At 40.3% G+C, this 20,719-nt stretch overlaps 1 protein-coding gene across 1 annotated transcript in view; it reads left to right on the top strand.

Annotated features, from left to right (window-relative positions):
- The first annotated feature begins 2,077 nt into the window (after positions 1 to 2,077).
- Positions 2,078 to 20,719, top strand: part of slc1a5 (solute carrier family 1 member 5) — a 43,071-nt gene continuing 24,429 nt past the window's right edge. The window contains exon 1 of the mRNA XM_039768053.1: positions 2,078 to 2,738. Coding sequence (XP_039623987.1) covers positions 2,203 to 2,738 — 536 coding nt within the window. The 5' untranslated portion in view covers positions 2,078 to 2,202. The remainder of the gene's footprint in view (positions 2,739 to 20,719) is intronic.

Consider the following 20,719-nt stretch of genomic DNA (forward strand, 5'->3'; position numbering starts at 1 on the left):
ACAAGACCTCGGAAGGTGTCCTGTAACACCTGGGACCAAGATGTCAGCAGCAGAATGTTTAACATACTGTAAGTTGCAAGGTCCCCACCTTGAACTCTTTGTCATGTTCTTCAAAACACTCCTAAATATTTTTGTAGTGTAGGACATGCTATCCTGCAGAAATAGGTCACTATAGGGGTACTATTGCTGTAAGTAGGGTGTAGGTGGTCTGAAAAAATCTTTAGGTAGGTGGTACATGCCAAAGTAACATCTACATGAATGCCAGGACCCATGGCTTCCCAGCAGAACATTTCTCAGAGCATCACCCTGCCTCTACCTTCTTACCTTTTTCCCATAGTACATCCTGCTGTCACCTGTCTGTATGATTTAAAAGAAAACATGATTCATCAGACCAGACCACCTTCTTCCATTGGTTCATGGTCCAGTTCTGTTCCTCATGTGCCCATTGTAGATTGTATACAGTATAGTATATAGTATGTCATATAAAGAAAAAGTATTTACTTACTTACATAGTACTTCTGATACATTTTTTATAAAATGCATTGTTTTTGTCACTCCAGTAGATGGGGCATCACAAACATTATTTTAAATTAAAGAATGCATTTGTCTTTCCAATAGATGGCACAACAGAAACATTAGCAGTGCTGTTATGAATCCCATACCAAATGGCATATAACAGAGACACATGCATTGCATTTGTCATTCCAACAGATGGTAGATCAAAAACATTTTTTTAAATGAATTGCATTTATCATTCCAATAGATGGTACATCAGAAACATTAACAGTGCTGTTATGAATCCCATAACAAATGACATAAAACACAAACAGGTACTTTGCATTTGTCATTCCAAAATATGGCACACCATAAACATTTTTAGTAATAAAATGCTTTTTTTTTGCCATTCCAATAGATGGTACATCACAAACATTAAACACTTCAAATGGCGTATAACAGAGACATATACATTGCACGGTGCACTGCAAATGTTAACACTGAGGTCTAAATTGATTTTTTAAATTTCAGCTCATCTTAGAAGAGAAGCATAGCCAGTACTTTATAATGCTACTTCTCTGAAAAACTTTATTTTATAAAACACAACTACAGTTCATGGTGACACAGTGGTTATTCGTTTCATTTCTTTTTGTCTTCTAATGATCACTTCATTTATAATAGATCATTTTTTGAATATACATATTTCTCAAATCTCTCTTGGTTAATTATGCTTGTTTAAAGGCGAAGTGCGGTGACACAGTGGTTAGAGATGCTGCCTCACAGCCCAATACAGAGTTTAAATCTCACTCAGAGTTTCTTAGTACTGTACTCTGTTCTTGAGCGCGCACGTGTGTGTTTCTCATCCAGTTTTCCTTCCACATGCTAAAAGAACAAATGTTGTGTTCATTGGACTGGCCCTGCTAATGACATTTTAAGTTATAGACTCTGTTCCTGCCCGAAACCCACTGTGTGACCGGAGCAATTACCTCACCCAGCTCTCCTCAAAACGTAAAATGGTGCGTGGTTAAGGCTTTAGACCTCAGACAATGAGGTTGTGGGTTCAAATCCCACCCTTGACACTGTGTGCCCCTGAGCAAGTCACTTTAACCACCTGTACTCCAATTTGGAAAATAAAATTAATGTAACTGCTTGTAACTCCATCCATCCATCCATCCATCCATTATCCAACCCGCTATATCCTAACTACAGGGTCACGGGGGTCTGCTGGAGCCAATCCCAGCCAACACAGGGCGCAAGGCAGGAAACAAACCCCGGGCAGGGCGCCAGCCCACCGCAGCAATTGTAACTCAAATATTGCAATTCACTTTGGACGAAAAGCGTAGGCCAAATAAATGTAATCTAGTAAGTGTGTGCGATATTAAAAAAAATAAATAAATGGAATAATTTTTTATCTAATCGCCTTGGGTAAAGGCGTCAGTTATACACAATACATTAATACCTGCTGATGAAACGCGGACTGAAGCAGCTCTGAATGCACAGCGCGCCTTTAGTTAGACTCCTCCTTAACCCCGCCCTCTGACGTAAGTGAGCCATCCTCAGCCTGCCTATTTCTCCCCCAAGCCTCCCCCATCTCTTCCTAGTTTATAGAAGGATGGTGTACTGAGCGCCTCTCTTACAGAACTCGGCCACTCCAAACAAACACTTCGGGACCTTTTCTTTCTTCGGTTTACATACTGACTTTTAGTTATGGCTGACATTGCAGACGAAGGCTTCAACAAGGCACAATCCAACGGCGAAATTCACCCTGAAGCCAACGGCGCGCCGAGTTCTCCGAAGTCGGGCAAAATGGGGTGCTCAGTGGAAAGAGTCAAGAGGATCATAAAGGCCAACCTGCTGGTCATCCTGACTGTGGCCGGGGTCATCCTTGGTGTGCTGATTGGACTCGGAGTGCGGAACCTAGAACTGACCAAAGCACAGGTCATATACTTCGGTTTCCCCGGGGAACTCCTGATCCGCTTGCTAAAAATGATCATCATTCCATTAGTGGTGTGCAGTTTAGTATCGGGGGCAGCCAGTCTGGACCCTAAGGCACTGGGTAAACTCGGCGGTTGGGCAATGCTGTTCTTTCTGGTCACCACGCTTATCGCTTCGGCTATCGGCGTGTCAATGGCTTTCATCGTCAGCCCGGGCAGTGGAGCCAGCGCCAAACCGACGCTGTCAGGATTGGACGGAGGGATCCCGCAGTCTAAGGATGTGGTGGATTCATTTCTGGACCTTATTAGGTGAGTTCGTGTTTAATCACTTAGTAGGTTCGAGGTCGGCTGTGGCCGTGTTCAGCTTGAAGAAAGCGTGTGCGAGCCACGTTATGAAAGCTGCAAGTAAATTGCATCATCTTGTGCTTCCTGAATCTTGGATACCGGCAACTGGCCTAAGTTACAATATATCGTAGAAAAATTTACATAAACAAGCATGCATTGCGTGTGTGTTTAATGTGTATTTAATTAAACGCCATTTAATGAATAGTTTTCTGACAAGGGTACATTTTTAGTTTCGACACGTGGATAAGTCGCTGTTCCACCCTGCATCATGGCGAGGACTGAAATTGAAGTGAAAAGTGGCGAATCGGAGAAGGGTAGCGATCTATTGCTTCACTAACTTTTACTGGCTTTCCTAAACCTCACAAGTTGTGCATCTGTCACTAAGGTGTCGTGAAGTGGCAGTATTGCCAACTGTCACAATACTCTCGTGTCTTAAAAAATGCCAGTAACGTCTCAAGGATTCGAAATATTCTGAACTATTTCATTAAGCCAGCAGAAAGACTTGTGTATTTAACAATCGTTTATTAAGGAAATGAAACGTTTAATACAGCGCCTTGACGATTCTGATAATGGTGATGTTTCTGTATTTAGTAGACTCCTTTATCTAAAACGACGGATATAAACCATCGGAACACACAGTCTGAGGGATGACAATTAATACATGTAAAGTTAGGGTACTTTGTGATTAATACTAATGTCAAATAATATAAATATCTATACGCTAATGCAACTCATGTTGCCACGTGTACTAAGTGGAATATTAAAATGAATCGTTTCGTACAAAACATACAACATCGCGATGATTAGCCTATTATATGATGATAATGATTCCGTTTTTAGTAGCTATCCAATACAAAGCGACGGAAATAAACCATTATAGATACCGTTTGAGTAATAAGAATTAAAATAGAGTTAAAGTAGAATATTATGTGATTAAGTATTGTGGTCAAATAATCATAATACGTTATTCTTATTGAGCCGCGTGTACAAAAGCTTTTAATTGGATCAGCCGCCAAAAGCGACGTGGAGGCGCTAAAAGACGTCGCATATCCGGGTCTGGTGTGCTGGGTGTCGCGGATTTGCTTTGTGATGTGGACGAAATCCTTGTGGCGACTCTTTTAGCTACATTGGGATATTAGTCTGAAGTCATTCATAATTCAAAAGGTACTTTTGCTTAAAAATAAAGGGAAATATGTATTCTTACCGAACAACGGATACCAAACGTGAATGACTTGGTTACATACTTTTTTTTTTTTTTGGCAGAAGAGTTGATGATCTGATCAGCGGTCCTTTAAGTGTTTTTTGTTACCTCTCTCACCTTCTCGGTGAAGGTTACAAGTAACCAGACACCGACTACTCGCAGCCGAGCCCCCTCTGAGCCGCGCTAGTCGCGTTCCCCCGGCTTGCGCTCTGGTTTGCCGTTTCACATAACGTCCACGTCAGACGACCACATGTGCTTTGCTTGTGCTGCTCAGGGTCTAAGATATAGAGAGAGAGGTGTATATATAGATACATATATATATAGAAAATACACACACACGCTGCACTTACTGCTTACGTCATGCTCTCAACGGAAAGGAACATGTCTTAACTGCTGGCGTATCCGTCATATGTAATCGGTACCACAATTTGTTCTTATAAAGCGTGTTTCACGTTAGATCTGCTTGGCACACCGCGAGGGCACACGTCTAACGATGGCAGCTGCGTATGTGTGTTTTATTTTGTGCGCTTTGCTTTTAAATAGACGATCATTATACAACTAAAAGCTGCCTCCAATGACCTGATGCCCCACGGGATTGACTCTCTTGCTGCAGACGGATGCGCGTGTCTGCGTTCACGAGGCTCAGATCCACCGCTCAAGGATTTTGAAGCAACCGAAATGACGTTTTAGAATTTGCTCTGACTAATTTTTAGGCAAAAAGCTGAAATGCGCCACCTAAATGTTTCCTTCATTCCCGACTACCAAGGAAAGCATCGCCTACTTTTACAATGACACATTTGTGACGTTTCGGTGACACTGTGTGGCGAGGGTGCAGTTGTAAACCTCCACTGAAGTTGCATCAGCACATCTGACCTCGACAGAGAGCGGATCATTGTCGACCCGAGATGGGCGGGGGCGAAATGGAAGATACGCAGGGAGGGGGCTTTGTTTTATTGGGTCACTGGCAGTCCTGTACGTTTTAAGTGTCTGATTTTGCGTTGAGTCTGTAAGAAGTGGCTCGTGTAGAAAGACTGACACACATTTGTATTAATTTAAAACACGAGTGATCTATGGGAGTGTACAAGTATATAATAATCTATCTCACAATATTCATATATTTGCATATTTATGTAAAAGTTTATATATAATAAGAGGTATGTGTTTATATGTATGTATAATAGATATAACCTCAATGATTTGTGACTACCTTTCTTTGTGTGTGTCATAACGTGTATGTGTGTATATATGTGTATATATGTGTATGTGTGTGTGTGTGTGTATATATATATATATATATATATATGTATGTATGTGTGTGTGTGTGTATATATATATATATATATATATGTATATATATATATATATGTATGTATGTATGTATGTATGTATGTGTATATATATGTATGTATGTATGTGTATATATATATATATATATATATATATATATATATATATATATATATATGTGTATGTATGTGTGTGTGTGTGTGTATATATATGTATATGTACATAACTGATAAGTGTCTTTTTTTTTTTTTTCTCTTGAACTATCTAAGCTTTAGGTCTACATACAACAGGGATATATATGCCTTGCATTCATCATTCCAGCGTATGACACACAAACATTTTTAGTAATAAAATACAGTACATTGTATTTTTCATTCCAATAGATGGTTCATCAGAAACATTAAAAGTGCTTTTATGAATCCCATACCAAATGGCATATAACAGAGACATGTGCATTGCATTTGATGTTCCAACAGATGGTGCATCACAAACCATTTTTTTAAATGCATTGCATTTGTCTTAGAAATAGATGGCACATCACAAACATTAACACTGCATTTACAAATCCCATACCAAATGGTATATAGCAGACACGTGCATTACATTTGTCATTCCAACAGATGGTGAACTGCAAAGTTTTTTTTTTTTTAATTCATTGAATTGATCATTGCAATAGATGGCACATCTGCTTTTGCATTGAGTCTGCAAGATGTTCTGTATGTGTGTGCATGCGTGAAGGAGAGATATAGTAGGGCAACGAGACGTGATCTTCACATTAAGATCACGAAAGACCTGCAAGACTAAAGAGATTGGCCACAGAGTGTCTCGCTGGGACCTTAAACATGAGTTTGTGCCAAGAGATTGACCCAGGACCATCTCACGATGATGGAGAACATGAGATTCTTGCAAGACACGCTCTATTTACAACCAAATAAGAGGACGGGCAGCCAGCAAACACACTCAGTCGTATTTTGGATTTGAGCACACACAGATCCAGGGCTCTTGGCACATGTATAGTGTATAAGGACAGTACGTTCTAAATGAAACGTAGACGAAAAGGCAAAGAAGAAAGCAGCGTGGAGAAGAGACTTAAACGTTGGAGAGACAAAAAAGAAAAAGAATAATCTAGCTGCAAATTCAGAAAATAAGGAAAGTAATTATCAGCCCGGAACAAGCGAAACTGAAAGAAAGCAGGTCCAATAAGGACGTTTACGCTATACACTTGCAGAGCAGGTTAGAGTTTATAAAAGTAGTGGAATTCGAAAGGCTCAAAAAAAAAAAAATAGTTGGTGCGATACACGTGGAGAAAGTTAAAGAATATGAAAGTAGGAAAATTAGAAAGTATAAAAAAAAAGAAAGTAAAGATCGCTGGAGCGCAAACAAATGGAGATTATTACTCATAAAAGGGAAAATAATCGCCATATACCAAGTGTCATTAAAAAAAAAATAAGCAGGAAAAAGTAATTTCAGTAATTAGAGTAGAAAACAAAGTAAAACATAAAGAGGTTAAAAAACAATACAATACAGTTTATTTTTGTATAGCTCAAAATCACACAGGAAGTGCCTCTTGACAGCCCCCCAGCCTTGACTCTCTAAGAAGAGAAGGAAAAACTCCCCCCAAAAAAAAAACCCAGTAGAGAAAAAATGGAAGAAACCTCAGGAAAGGCAGTTCAAAGAGAGACCCCTTTCTAGGCAGGTTGGGCATGCAGTGGGGGTCAAAAAGAAAAAGGGGGGTCAATACAATACAATACACAGAACAGAACAAATCCTCAATACAGCATAAAAATTAAAATTTTAGAAGTACGGAGCAAAACTTAACAGTAGATGATATCACATAATAAGATCTGGATATTTTTAGAGCCCTGGAGACCTCATCCATCAAGCTGCCTCCCCCATTTGGCCAATCCATGGCTGAAACGGTGCTGGGCCATCCAATCCGATGAAAGGACCCCTTTACCCCACGATTCCAGCGATCCTCCATCAGGGATGACTTTACCATAGGCAGGCAAACAACTTGGCATGTGGGCCATGGCACTAAGTGCCACATTTGAGTACCGAGAACAGAAACAGAATAGGTGAGGGTCAGTAACAAATTATAACTATCATGTAATTTATGTTTTAGTGCTAATGACTAACAACAGAGATGCAGTCTGTACAGTTAATCAGCAGCTCTAGTCAGGATATGCTAAACTGAAGTAGTGAGTCTTCAGCCAAGATTTGAAAGCTGAGACCGAAGGGGCATCTTATAGTAGCAGGCAGACCAGTCCACAGTTTAGGGGCCCTGTAACTAAAAGCTCGACCTCCCACTGTTATTTTATTAATCCTTGGAATCATAAGCAGACCGGCATCTTGAGATCTTAATGTGCGCTCAGGTTTGTAAGTCATGATAAGTTCAGACAAGTAAGCCGGACCTCGGCCATTTAATGCTTTATATGTTAAAAGGAGGATTTTGAAATCTGCCCTAAACTTAACTGGGAGCCAGTGTAAAGATTTAAGAACTGGGGTTATGTGTTCATATTTTCTTGTTCTTGTAATAATTCTTGCAGCAGCATTTTGGATTAACTGGAGGCTGTATAAAGAACAGTTTGAACAGCCAGTGAACACCACATTGCAGTAGTCAATCCTACTAGAGATAAATGCATGAATTAATTTCTCACAATCCTGTTTATTTAGAAAGCGCCTTAATTTCCTAACATTTTTAAGATGGAAGAAACATGATTTGGACAACTTTGTAATATGCTTTAAATGACATGCTAGAGTCAAAGATAACTCCTAGATTGCGGGCTGATTCAGTAAAATTAATTGGGATTCCAACTGAGTTAAATGACGAAAAAATATTGCTGTGATCAGCGTCATTCCCTCCAACAATTAACATCTCTGTTTTATCTGTATTTAAAGACAAGTAGTTCTCATTCATCCATTCCTTTAATTCACTAACACAACTAATTAAAGACAACATCTGAGAAACGTCATTTGATTTAAATGAAAGGTATAACTTTGTATCATCTGCATACGAGTGAAAATTAACATTATGTTTCCTAATGAGAGATCCCAGTGGAAGCACGTAAAGTGAAATCAGTAAAGGTCCCAGTACTGAACCCTGCGGACACCATATTGAACTTCTGTGTATAATGATGGAGTCCTGTCAGCACATTTCTGTACATATTGGAATCGATTTGATAAATAAGAACTGAACCAAGCGAGCACGGGGCCTGTAAGCCCAACATCGTTTTCTAGCCTGTGCAGTAAAATCGAATGGTCAATGGTGTCAAATGCTGCACTTAAGTCCAACAACATAATTACAGTGGAATTTCCTTCATCAGAGGATATCAGAATGTTGTTTACAACCCGCGTTAGTGCCGTTTCTGTGCTATGAGCAGTGCGGAAACCAGACTGGAATTTCTCAAATAAATTGTAACATTTAAGGTGTGACTGAAGCTGACTGGCGACTAATTTTTCTAGTATTTTAGAGAGAAATGATAAATTTGAAATAGGCCTATAATTATTTAGTATGTGTGGGTCTAGTTCTGACTTTTTAAGTAAAAGTTTAATGACTTACACTTTTCGTGCATCATGTACCATGCCATGCAATACAGTAATCTCTCGCCATATCGCGCTTCGACTTTCGCGGCTTCACTCTATCGCGGATTTTAAATATAAGCACATCTAAATGTATATCACAGATTTTTTGCTGGTTCGCCGCTTTCTGCGGACAATGGGTCTTTTAATTTATGGTACTTGCTTCCTCAGTTTGTTTGCCCAGTTAATTTTATACAAGGGACGCTATTGGCGGATGGCTTAGAAGCTACCCAATCAGAGCATGTATTACATATTAACTAAAATTCCTCAATGATATACGATATGCTTCCCGCGCGGTACTTGAGATTGTTTGCTTCTCTCTGTCTTTCTCACTTTCTCTGCCTGACGGGGCACATATTGATTTTTTTGATTGTTTGCTTTTCTTAGCCAGCGCTCTCTCTGACATTCTCTGCTCCTGACGGCGCTCCTTTGAAGATAAGATATGTTTGCATTCTTTTAATTGTGAGAAAGAACTGCCATCTCTGTCTTGTAATGAAGCACAGTTAAAACGTTTGACTAAAGGGTGTTATTTCATGTCTAGAGGGCTCTAATAATGTTAACAGTGTGGGAGAATTTATAAGGGCTTAAAATATATAAAAATAACCATACAAACATATGGTTTCTACTTCGCGCATTTTCACCTATTGCGGGGGGGTCTGGAACGCAACCCCCGCGATCGAGGAGGGATTACTGTAATGAACTATTGATAATTTTGTGTTGGCACTGGATCTAGGGAACAAGTACTGGGCTGCATTTTAGAAATTAAAATTAAGACTTCCCGCTCAGTTACAGGATTAAAATGATTAAAGTGCTGATTGCAATGTGAGACAGGGACTGCTATGATAGTATGTGGTTTGTACTGTGATGCTGAGATCTGGGATCTTATATTTTTAATTTTCTCATTGAAGAAGTTCATAAAGTTTGTACTGCTGATATCTGTTGGTATTTTGCACTGTTGATCTGAATTCCCATTTGTTAATTTAGCCACTGTTCTAAACCGTACCCGAGGATTTTTATTATTGCTATCTATTAATGTAGAATAGTATTCTGAGCGAGCTTTAAAGAGAGCTTTTTTTATTTTAACACTCTCTGTCCATGCACTTTGAAAGACATGCAGCTTTGCTGTTCTCCATCTGCACTCCAGTTTTCGACACTCTAATTTAAGAGCTCGAGTGTTTCTATTAAACCAGGGAGAGTTTATGTGCTTTGATCACTTTTGTTTTTTTGGGGGGGCAAACACATGCAGAGCAGGTTAGAGAAAATAAAAACTGGAATTGAAAAGACTAAAAAAAAAAAAGTAGGTGTGAAACACATGCAGATACAGAATATGAAAGCAGAAAAAAACGACAGTGTCAAAACAAAGAAAGTAAACATCACATTAGCGCAAAGAAATAAATTATTACTCGGAGAAATAACGAAAAGGTGAATAGTGATGGAATATATGGACGTAGGTGATATGTCAGAAGTATGGAAATATTGTAAGGCTTTGAAGTCGGAGAATTTCAAAAACTGAGTTTACCTCGCATGCATTTATTGGTTACTTTGGAACAAAAAATGTTGATGAAGATCGCTTTGTCTGTGCTGAAATTCCAAATGGAGACACCGATCCTGAATTATGGTATAAAGTTATTCAACACACGTCTCACAGAGCTCATTAAAAAGATTTCACACATTGGGACTCCAAAGATTCCAAATATTTTTTTTTTTTACAGAAAAAAAAATCTTAAAATTGTGTATCCGGAAAAAGAAAAATGGGGGTTGACGAGCAAAGCCCCCTAGTGTGTGTGTGTGTGTGTGTGTGTGTGTGTGTGTGTGTGTATACAGTATAGGCTAGTGCCACCATTCCCAGTGCTGGCGTCTGACATAACCCTGCAGTGGCACTGCCATACCAACTCACAAGAGAGGGAAATCAAGAGACCCCTGTCCACAAAACTTTGGTGGTGGTACTCTCTGAGCTAAATCCATAAAGGAGTTGTTGGCTTTCCCTGCCCTGCGGTGGGTTGGCACCCTACCCAGGATTGGTTCCTGCCTTGTGCCCTGTGTTGGCTGGGATTGGTTCCAGCAGACCCCCGTGACCCTGTGTTCGGATTCAGCGGGTTAGAAAATGGATGGATGGATGGCTTTCCCTGCCACTGCACTTGGGTGACCTTGTTCAATGCCCGCCAGTGCCACTTGAATATTTATGAAGTGCAGTGGTTTAATTTTATTCTTAGCCCAGCTCTGCCAACCCTGCCTTCTCTCACTTGTTATTCCTGGTGATTGGAATGTGGTAGACGGTTAAAAGCGGGTGTGAGAACTGGAGAGTCTGGTTTCACTTAATGGTCACTGCCCCCCTATCCGCATGCACCTTCACTGCAGTAATGTAGTGACCCCGGTCATAGGGCGTCCTCTTATTTATTTTTTTGTGGTGGTTTCATTGACATGCCCAATGTGCCAAGTCGCCGTTTAGCCTGGTGCCCATCCTGCCAGCTGTCTTGTTTTGCCAAAGCAGATGAGTCACATTGCCCTGGCTGAAGTGACCTGATCCAGCTGGACTCTGTTAGTGCCGACTGGTTGGCTGTTCTAGCGTTGCGTAAAGTGAGAAGACGGCATTTCATCATAAACTGTAGGAACAGACTGTTTCGTTTAGCGCTGAGGCCTTAGGTGGGGTCTGAATCACTAGGAGCTGTAAATATTTACAATGATTTCTTTGGCTTGAGGCTTTTTTTTTTTTTTAACCTAAAACAAGACCATTTAAAGCTTCTAAACTGTAAGCTTAAATAGAGAGAGAGAGAGAGGCCACATACCCATTATCTGCACCCTGGTGTCCAGTTTTGTTTTCTGCAGTGGGTATCTCCTGAATTTAGCCTCATTAGCTTTGCCCCCATAATAATGGAATTTGTTCTGCCAGTATTTCTGTATGTGGATCCTGCTGTGGGAGAGCGTCCTTGTGTAACCCATTATCAGCGCCATCTAGTGGTGTCATTGTGTCTGCAACATGAAGTGTTGTCTGCAGTGGAGCAGCACCTTCATTTAATCCAGCTGTGCCCCCCCTAGTGCTGGGTGGGTCTTTTTTTGGCACATTTTTGTGCAGTGGGGCCTTTCCTTAACTTCTTATTCATCAGTGGTTTGCATTCTCTTCTAGTTTTGTGTTTCCTGCAGTCGCGCACTTCCCTTATTTACCCAAAGAGCTACACCCTCTAGTGGTGGGATTGTTCTTTCAATTTTCTGCGTTTTCTTCATTTTTACCCATTAACTGCTCACTCTTGAGGTGGGATTGCCCTTTCAGTTTCACGAGTTTCTGACATCCATTAGATATGCCATCTAGTGGTGGGATTGTCACTTCAGTTGTATGCGTTGTTTTTCTGCTTTGAGTATTCTCTCTTTTAATTCATAAACTGCACCCTCTAGTGGTGGGATTAGGTTTTCAACTTTAGGCATTTTCTGCTTGAGCTACATTGTTTGTATGAAAATGTGCTATATAAATAAATGTTGTTGTTCAGATGCCCCTTCATTTAATCCAGGGGTTGGCGAGTCCTGTCCTGGAGGACCACCGTGGCTGCAGGTTTTCATTCTAACCCTTTTTTTTTTCAGTGCCCTGTGTGTTAATTAACTTCTTGTGTATTGATTTGAATTGAATTGCTTTTTTAAGATTTGTTTCTTTATCGTTCCTCTAAATTGCTTCGTTTCTGTCCTTAAATGGCACCCAAACAGAAATGAAATGTGAAGTGAGGGAGCCAACAGAAGACCAACTCAGTCAGGGCCTCAAACTCCAACCAATTTCACTCCAACCAACTGCTTAATTGGGCGCAGAGATTTATTGTTAATTAAACTCGTTCTTTAATTCCTTGACTTTGTTGCTGCTCTTGTGGTGCATTAGCAGACATTTCAGAAAGTGTGGATTTTCTCTTTTCTAAGAGCACTAGTAAAATGTTTTGTGGACCTGAGCAGATTGATATTCCTGAGACCGTCACCTTTCTTTATTTTCAGATATTGTACAATGGACACCAGTTGTTTTGGCTCATTTCGGAGCTTGTTATTGTTTTGCTACTAATAAAGGAAAAAGAAAGAATTAAGGGGTCTGAGTCTTCATGAATACGTCAATTAAAATTTGGTCAAAAGAAGTTTCAGTAATTAGTAGCAAAAACAGGTCAGTCATTAAGAAAAAGGGTAGAATGAAAACCTGCAGCCGTGGTGGTCCTCCAGGACCAGACTTAGAGACCCCTGATTTAATCATTTAGTGGTCCCCTCTCTTGGTGGGATTGTGTTTTACAATTTTTTGCATTTTTTGCTTTGGGTAGCTCCCTCTTTTAACTTAACCACCGGCTGTTCCCTCTAGTGGTGGGATTGTTTCCATTTTTCTGCCGTAGGAGTTTTCCTGTGCCTTCCATTAAATGCCCACTCTAGTGGTAGGATTGTCTTTTTATTGTTTTGACGCTCCTTTAATCCATCAGCTACACCATCTTGTGGAGGGATTGATCTTTCAATTCTATTCATGTTCTGCTTAAAGTTAATTATATCTAGTTTGGTAAATCTATGATTTAGTAGTTCCCATAATGTAGGGAAGGTCCTTTCAAATCATTTGTGGGAGGAAAAACTATATATAAAAAAAGAAAAGGGGGCAATAGCTGTTGTCACTGAATTTGCCCTAAACACCTCGCAAAATTTATAAATCTAAATTCCTACCTGCCAGGGTAGACATCAGCACCCCTGAATGGGATTAAGCAGGTTAAAGAATATGACGTTATATTAAACATGAATTGAAACACACATTTAGTGTCAGTGTTCCAAATGGCAGTTGAGTGAGCCCAAGTTGATGTATAGGGGACTGAGTGTCAAGACTGGCAGGTTGATTCCTACATTGATGGATTAACACTAGAATTACCAGAGCCTACGAAAAAACTCGTAATTCCGTCCCACCTTAAACTGCTTCTTAAATCCCTTCACACCTCTCCGCCAGCGCCCTTTGTCTTCTAAATGTGCTGATAAAGAGCAGCCGGCTATTCCATCCCCACCAATTTAGAACGTGCACGAACTTCTCTCAGCTCAGGCCTTGATTGAGTATCTGGGAGTGAAGTGGAGTTTTAGAGTGGAAATAATAGATCGTTGTTTGGAACACCGCATTTAGTGTCTGTTCGTTTCTACAATAATCTGTGTCAACACATTGTTAAAACAGAAACGTTTTTTATATTCTAGTAGTAGATGACAAAATGTAGGCATAAACTATATAATGTATGAAGCCTGAAGTCCAAATAGCAAAGAAACATTTTCACAAGAATAACACAATTGCACTTTTATTCAAACATATAACTGCAGAAAGAAAAAGCCGCCTTAACATGCGACACTGACACCAGTTTACTGTAACTGACTCCGTGGTTCGATAGATTCACCCCCCGCTTGCGAATCAAGGGGTGACGGGTTCGATCCTGCGCCCCTCCATTTTGAGAAGTAAACTGCTCTTAGTCTTACTGTTTTAGAATAAAAGCATACATTTGATTTCAGTCTGTAACAGCCGGTGCAATTTATGATCTTTGTAAAGGTTAGCTTTTTTTTTTTTTTAATTCACTTTTCACTCTCTCAGTCGCGTTCAGAATCAATCCATACAACCCCATCTGACACGGCTGTTTTCACTAAAGGCGCTATAGCTCTGCAGTGTACCACGATGCATACTAACGCTACCCATGGTTCTGACACACAAGCGCTGGCGAAGCTGCCTTCTTCAGTATCTCACCGTCACTTGCTTTTCGTTTTATTGAGTGTTCCTGCCAGTCCCCGCATGTTGCTGTATGCTTTTTCTTTTGTACTCCAGGACAGGTAGAGGAAAGAATGGTAAAGACCAGTAACCGGTAGCTATATGCAATATCCCATCTGCCCGTGTCGTTCAAACACAGTGACATATGTTGGTGTAAAAGTATAACAAAAGTGCACTTTTATTCAAGTGCACTTTTTCCATCGCCTTTTCCTGTAAGAAGCAGTGTACACACTTCTCTCTATGCTGTGGTTTCTATTACACACCTGAGACACGGTGAGACACGAAGAAGGCAGCTTCGCCAGCGTTTGTGTGTCAGAACCATGGGTAGCGTTAGTATGCATCGTGGTACACTGCAGAGCTATAGCGTCTTTAGTGAAAACAGCCGTGTCAGATGGGGTTGTATGGATTGATTCTGAACGCGACTGAGAGAGTGAAAAGTGAATTAAAAAAAAAAAAAAAAGCTAACCTTTACAAAGATCATAAATTGCACCGGCTGTTACAGACTGAAATCAAATGTATGCATTTATTCTAAAACAGTAAGACTAAGAGCAGTTTACTTCTCAAAATGGAGGGGCGCAGGATCGAACCCGTCACCCCTTGATTCGCAAGCGGGGGGTGAATCTATCGAACCACGGAGTCAGTTACAGTAAACTGGTGTCAATGTCGCATGTTAAGGCGGCTTTTTGTTTCTGCAGTTATATGTTTGAATAAAAGTGCAATTGTGTTATTCTTGTGAAAATGTTTCTTTGCTATTTGGACTTTAGGCTTCATACATTATATAGTTTATGCCTACATTTTGTCATCTACTACTAGAATATAAAAAAAGTTTCTGTTTTAACAATGTGTTGACACAGATTACTGTAGAAACGGAACAGACATGAAATGCGTGTTCCAAACAACGATCTATTATTTCACTCTAAAACTCCACTTCACTCCCAGATACTCAATCAAGGCCTGAGCTGAGAGAAGTTTGTGCACGTTCTAAATTGGTGGGGGGATGGAATAGCCGGCTGCTCTTTATCAGCACATTTAGAAGACAAAGGCGCGGAGAGGTGTGAAGGGATTTAAGAAGCAGTTTAAGGTGGGACGGAATTACGAGTTTTTTCGTAGGCTCTGGTAATTCTAGTGTTAAAGGCCAGAAGTCCACATGACCATCATCATCAAGTTCTTCAACGAGAACCCTGAATACCATGAGGACTGATGGAGATCATTTATGTTAGGTGGAATGCCTAGGGGGGCTGGGTGGTCTCGTGGCCTCTGAACCCCTGCAGATATTATTTTTTTTTCTCCAGCAGTCTGGGGTTTTTTTTTTTTGTTTTGTTTTTTCTGTCCTCCCTGGCCATCACACCTTACTTTTATCCATCCATCCATCCATTGTCTAACCCGCTGAATCCGAATACAGGGTCACAGGGGTCTGCTGGAGCCAATCCCAGCCAACACAGGGCACAAGGCAGGAACCAATCCTGGGCAGGGTGCCAACCCACCGCAGGACACACACAAACACACCCACACACCAAGCACACACTAGGGCCAATTTAGAATCGCCAATCCACCTAACCTGCATGTCTTTGGATTGTGGGAGGAAACCGGAGCGCCCGGAGGAAACCCACGCAGACATGGGGAGAACATGCAAACTCCAGGCAGGGAGGACCCAGGAAGCGAACCCGGGTCTCCTAACTGCGAGGCAGCAGCGCTACCACTGCGCCACCGTGCCGCCCACCTTACTTTTATTCTATGTTAATTAGTGTTTCCTAATTTTAATTATTTATTTTGTCTTTTTTTTCTCTTTCTTCATCATGTAAAGCACTTTGAGCTGCACTATTTGTATGAAAATGTGCTATAGAAATAAACCTAGTGGTGTGATTTCCCCATCCCCCAAAACGCGTTGTTTTTCTCTGTGAGTGGGTTCCCTTATTTGAATCCACTAGCAGAATACCCACGCTTCGCAGCGGAGAAGTAGTGTGTTAAAAAAGTAATGAAAAAGAAAAGGAAACATTTTGAAAAAAACGTAACATGGTTGTCAATGTAATTGTTTTGTCTCCGTTATGAGTGATGAGTGTTGCTGTCATCTATCTATCTATCTCTATCTATCTCTCGAACACTTTTTAATGAGAGTATAGCATAAAGTCAGTGAAACTTATGGGATATTAATCTGGTCAGTTAAGTAGCAGAGGGGGTTGTTAATCAGTTTCACCTGCTGTGGTGTTAATGAAATTAACAACAGATGCACTAGAGGGGCAACAATGAGATGACCCCCAAAACAGGAATGGTTTAACAGGTGGAGGCCACTGACATTTTTCCCTCCTCATCTTTTCTGACTGTTTCTTCATTAGTTTCACATTTGGCTACAGTCAGTGTCACTACTGGTAGCATGAGGCGATACCTGGACCCTACAGAGGTTGCACAGGTAGTCCAAGTTCTCCAGGATGGCACATCAATATGTGTCATTGCCAGAAGGTTTGCTGTGTCTCCCTGCACAGTCTCAAGGGCATGGAGGAGATTCTAGGAGACAAGCAGTTACTCTAGGAGAGCTGGAGAGGGCCATAGAAGGTCCATAGCCCATCAGCAGGACCAGTATCTGCTCCTTTGGGCAAGAAGGAACAGGATGAGCACTACCAGAGCCCTACAAAATGACCTCCAGCAGGCCACTGGTGTGAATGTCTCTGACCAAACAACCAGAAAGACTTCATGAGGGTTGCCTGAGGGCCCAAATGTCTACTGCGCCCTGTGCTCACTGCACAGCACCGGGGAGCTCAATTGGCATTTGCCATAGAATACCAGAATTGCCAGGTCCCCCACTGGCGTCCTGTTATTTTCACAGATGAGAGCAGGTTCACCCTGAGTATATGTGAAAGACGTAAAAGGGTCAGGAGAAGCCGTGGAGAATATTATGCTGCCTGTAACATCATTTAGCATGACTGGTTTGGTGGTGGGTCAGTGATGATCTTGGAGGCATATCCATGGAGCGACTCACAGACCTCTATAGGCTAGACAACGGCATCTTGACTGCCATTAGGTATCAGGATGAAATCCTTGGACCCATTGTCAGACCCTACGCTGGTGCAGTAGGTCCTGGTTTCTTCCTAATGCACGACAATGCCCGGCCTCATGTGGCAAGAGTATCCAGGCAGTACCTGGAGGATGAAGGAATTGAAACATCTGAATGGCCTTCACGATCCCCTGACTTAAACCCAATAGAACATCTGTGGGACATTATGTTTCAGTCCATTAGGCGCCGCCAGGTTGCTCCTCAGACTGTACAACAGCTCAGGGATGCCCTCATACAGATCTGGGAGGAAATGCCACAAGACACCATCCGTCGTCTCATTAGGAACATGCCCCGACGTTGTCAAACATGCACACAAGCTCGTGGGGGCCACACAAGATACTGAAAAGCATTTTGAGTAGCAGAAATTAAGTTTTTGAAAAAATGGACTAGCCTGCCACATCTTCATTTCACTCTGATTTTAGGGTGTCTACACAATTGAGTCCTCTGTAGGCAGAAAACTTTTATTTCCATTAAAAGACTTGGCATCCTTTTGTTCCTAAGACATTGCCCTGTCGTTATTTGTATAGATATCCAACTTCATATTGAGATCTGATGTATCTAATGTGTTTCTTTAAAGTGTTCCTTTAATTTTTGTGAGCAGTGTATATATCTCTATCTCCACAAATAAATATATATATATATATATATATATATATATTTTATATATATTTTATATATATATTTTTATATATATTTTTATATATTTTATATATATATATTTTATATATATATATATTTTATATATATATATATTTTATATATATATATATATATTTTTATTTTATATATATATATATATATATTTTATATATATATTTTTATATATATATTTTATATATATATATATATATATTTTATATTTTATTTATATATATATACACACAAATATCGTATCTGTTCAAGTTCTATTAAAATTTTAAATAGAAGGAATTTTTATTTGGTCAACAGAATATTATTCTGGAATAAATCAACTCAAACCTTTAATAACTTATATTAATATTTTGCTCTCCATAAAAATATATCCTGTCTAAATTATACAAGTTAGAAATAAAGTAAACGTTAAAAGAACAAACATTCAAATTTCTTTACTCTTATGTAATTTTATATAAAAAAAGAAACTTAAATTTTAAATGTCCCAAAAGATTTTGCTCTCCATAAAAATATGTCCTGTCAAAATGATACAAATTCAAATATGAACATGGTGCATAACAAAACCTGGAAACATAAGTAAAATGTGTTCTTTTCATCAATAACAAATCAAATCATTCAGTTGTCTTTGCTCATATGTCATTTTAGAGCTGGACGCCTGGCATCTTTTTTTGGCCACAAGTTCGTTTCTGTTTGGTGTGAGGTTCTGTGTTGTGGAGATTCTCAGGATGGACTGCAGGTGCTCATCAGTGAGGCGACTCCTGTGTGCTGTTTTGTTAGTCTTTATCACTGAGAAGAGCTTCTCACACAGATATGTGCTACCAAACATGCACAAGGTTCGAGGCGCTGGAGCATTTGTGCGTGAATGGAGGGAATAAACTGTGCGGGCCGTGCAGTATCGTACTTTGCCTTCAGTGTGCCATTACACTGCAGCTCAATCACCTCCATCTGAATCTGCACAGGTGCAGTTTCCACATCGACAGCAAATGGGTTGCGAAACAACTCAAAATTCTTTTTTTATTCTTCAAAGTCACCAAAGCGCCGTGCGAACTCAGTGCACAGTGCGCTCAGTTTATCAGCAAAGTGCGTATTTGGGAACACCGTAGTGCCGACTTGGTTTAACATTACTTGGCAACAGGGAAAGTGGGGCAAGTTGCACTGGTGCATTTGTGTCTCCCATAAAAGCAGCTTCACTTGAAATCACTTTGTGATTTTGCACGGTAAAAGCGTCTGCTGAAGTGTCAGATTCTTCTTTAACTCTTCTGCTTTCTGTATCTTGTGCATTGCATTCAGGTCTTTCAGGTTATCTTGATGTTTTGTCTCATAGTGCCGTCTTAGATTAAATTCTGTAATTACAGCCACATTAGCTCCACAAATGAGACACACGGGTTTACCGGCAATGTCAGTAAACATATACTCAGCCTCCCATCGGTTTTTAAAGGCTCTATGTTCAGAATCACCTTTTCTCTTCGGCATCGTGTGGGCTAGCTTGGCAATAATTTACAGCATCATAAGCTAGACTTGATTAACGCGGTAAGTGTTCGACAAGGCAGCTGAAGTGCTGCATTATGGGATCTGTAGTTTATTGTGTTACCAGCGCTTCATATCCCTGGGCCATTAATAACAATAATACAGTATATAAAATGATCTCACGGGCCGGATATAATTACACGCCGGGCCGGATGTGGCCTGTGGGCCTTGAGTTTGACACATATGGACTAAATAGAACTTAAAAAGATATATTTTTCAAATGTGATCGCGCAATTCACATCAAGTTGACGCGCACTACAGTACATCGAGCCCGCGTGCTATTGTGGTTTCACCTGCGTGCCTCAATAAGTCATCCTCCCCTCGCTCTTACTTTTTTACCGTTCATCTAATGATTACACTGAGTATGGCTTTACCAAAACAATCATTGATCGCGAATAAAGTAACCATTATTCATAAAGCTTCAATTGGTGATCTGTCTTTCTTTGGAATTTTATGCATTTTCTGCTTCAGGTTCTCCTTCATTAACCACATTAGTGGTGCCCTCTAGTGGTGGGATTGTCTGTCTTTCCATTTTTCTGCCGTAAGAGTTTTCCTATGGATTCCATTAAATGCCCACTCTAGTGGTAGGATTGTCATTTTAATGTTTTGACGACTCTTCTTGGAACATCTCATTTAATCCATTAGCTACACCATCTTGTGTTGGGATTGTTCTTTTAATTCTATTCATTTTCTGCTTAAGGGAGCCCCCCAATTTGTTTAATTCATAAGCTGTGCCCTCTAGCGCAGAGACGTTTCTTTCTATTCTTTGTTGTTTTGGGCGGTGGGTTTCCCATTTATTCCCTCAGCTGCACAATGTAGTGGTGGGGTTGCCCGTTTAGCATCCAAAGTTTTCTGCTTTGGGCATCTTCTTGAATTCATTAGCTATGCCATCTTTCAATTTCATGAGTTTTCATATCCTT

This window comes from Polypterus senegalus, chromosome 11, assembly GCF_016835505.1.
Source record: "Polypterus senegalus isolate Bchr_013 chromosome 11, ASM1683550v1, whole genome shotgun sequence".
NCBI lineage: Eukaryota > Metazoa > Chordata > Cladistia > Polypteriformes > Polypteridae > Polypterus > Polypterus senegalus.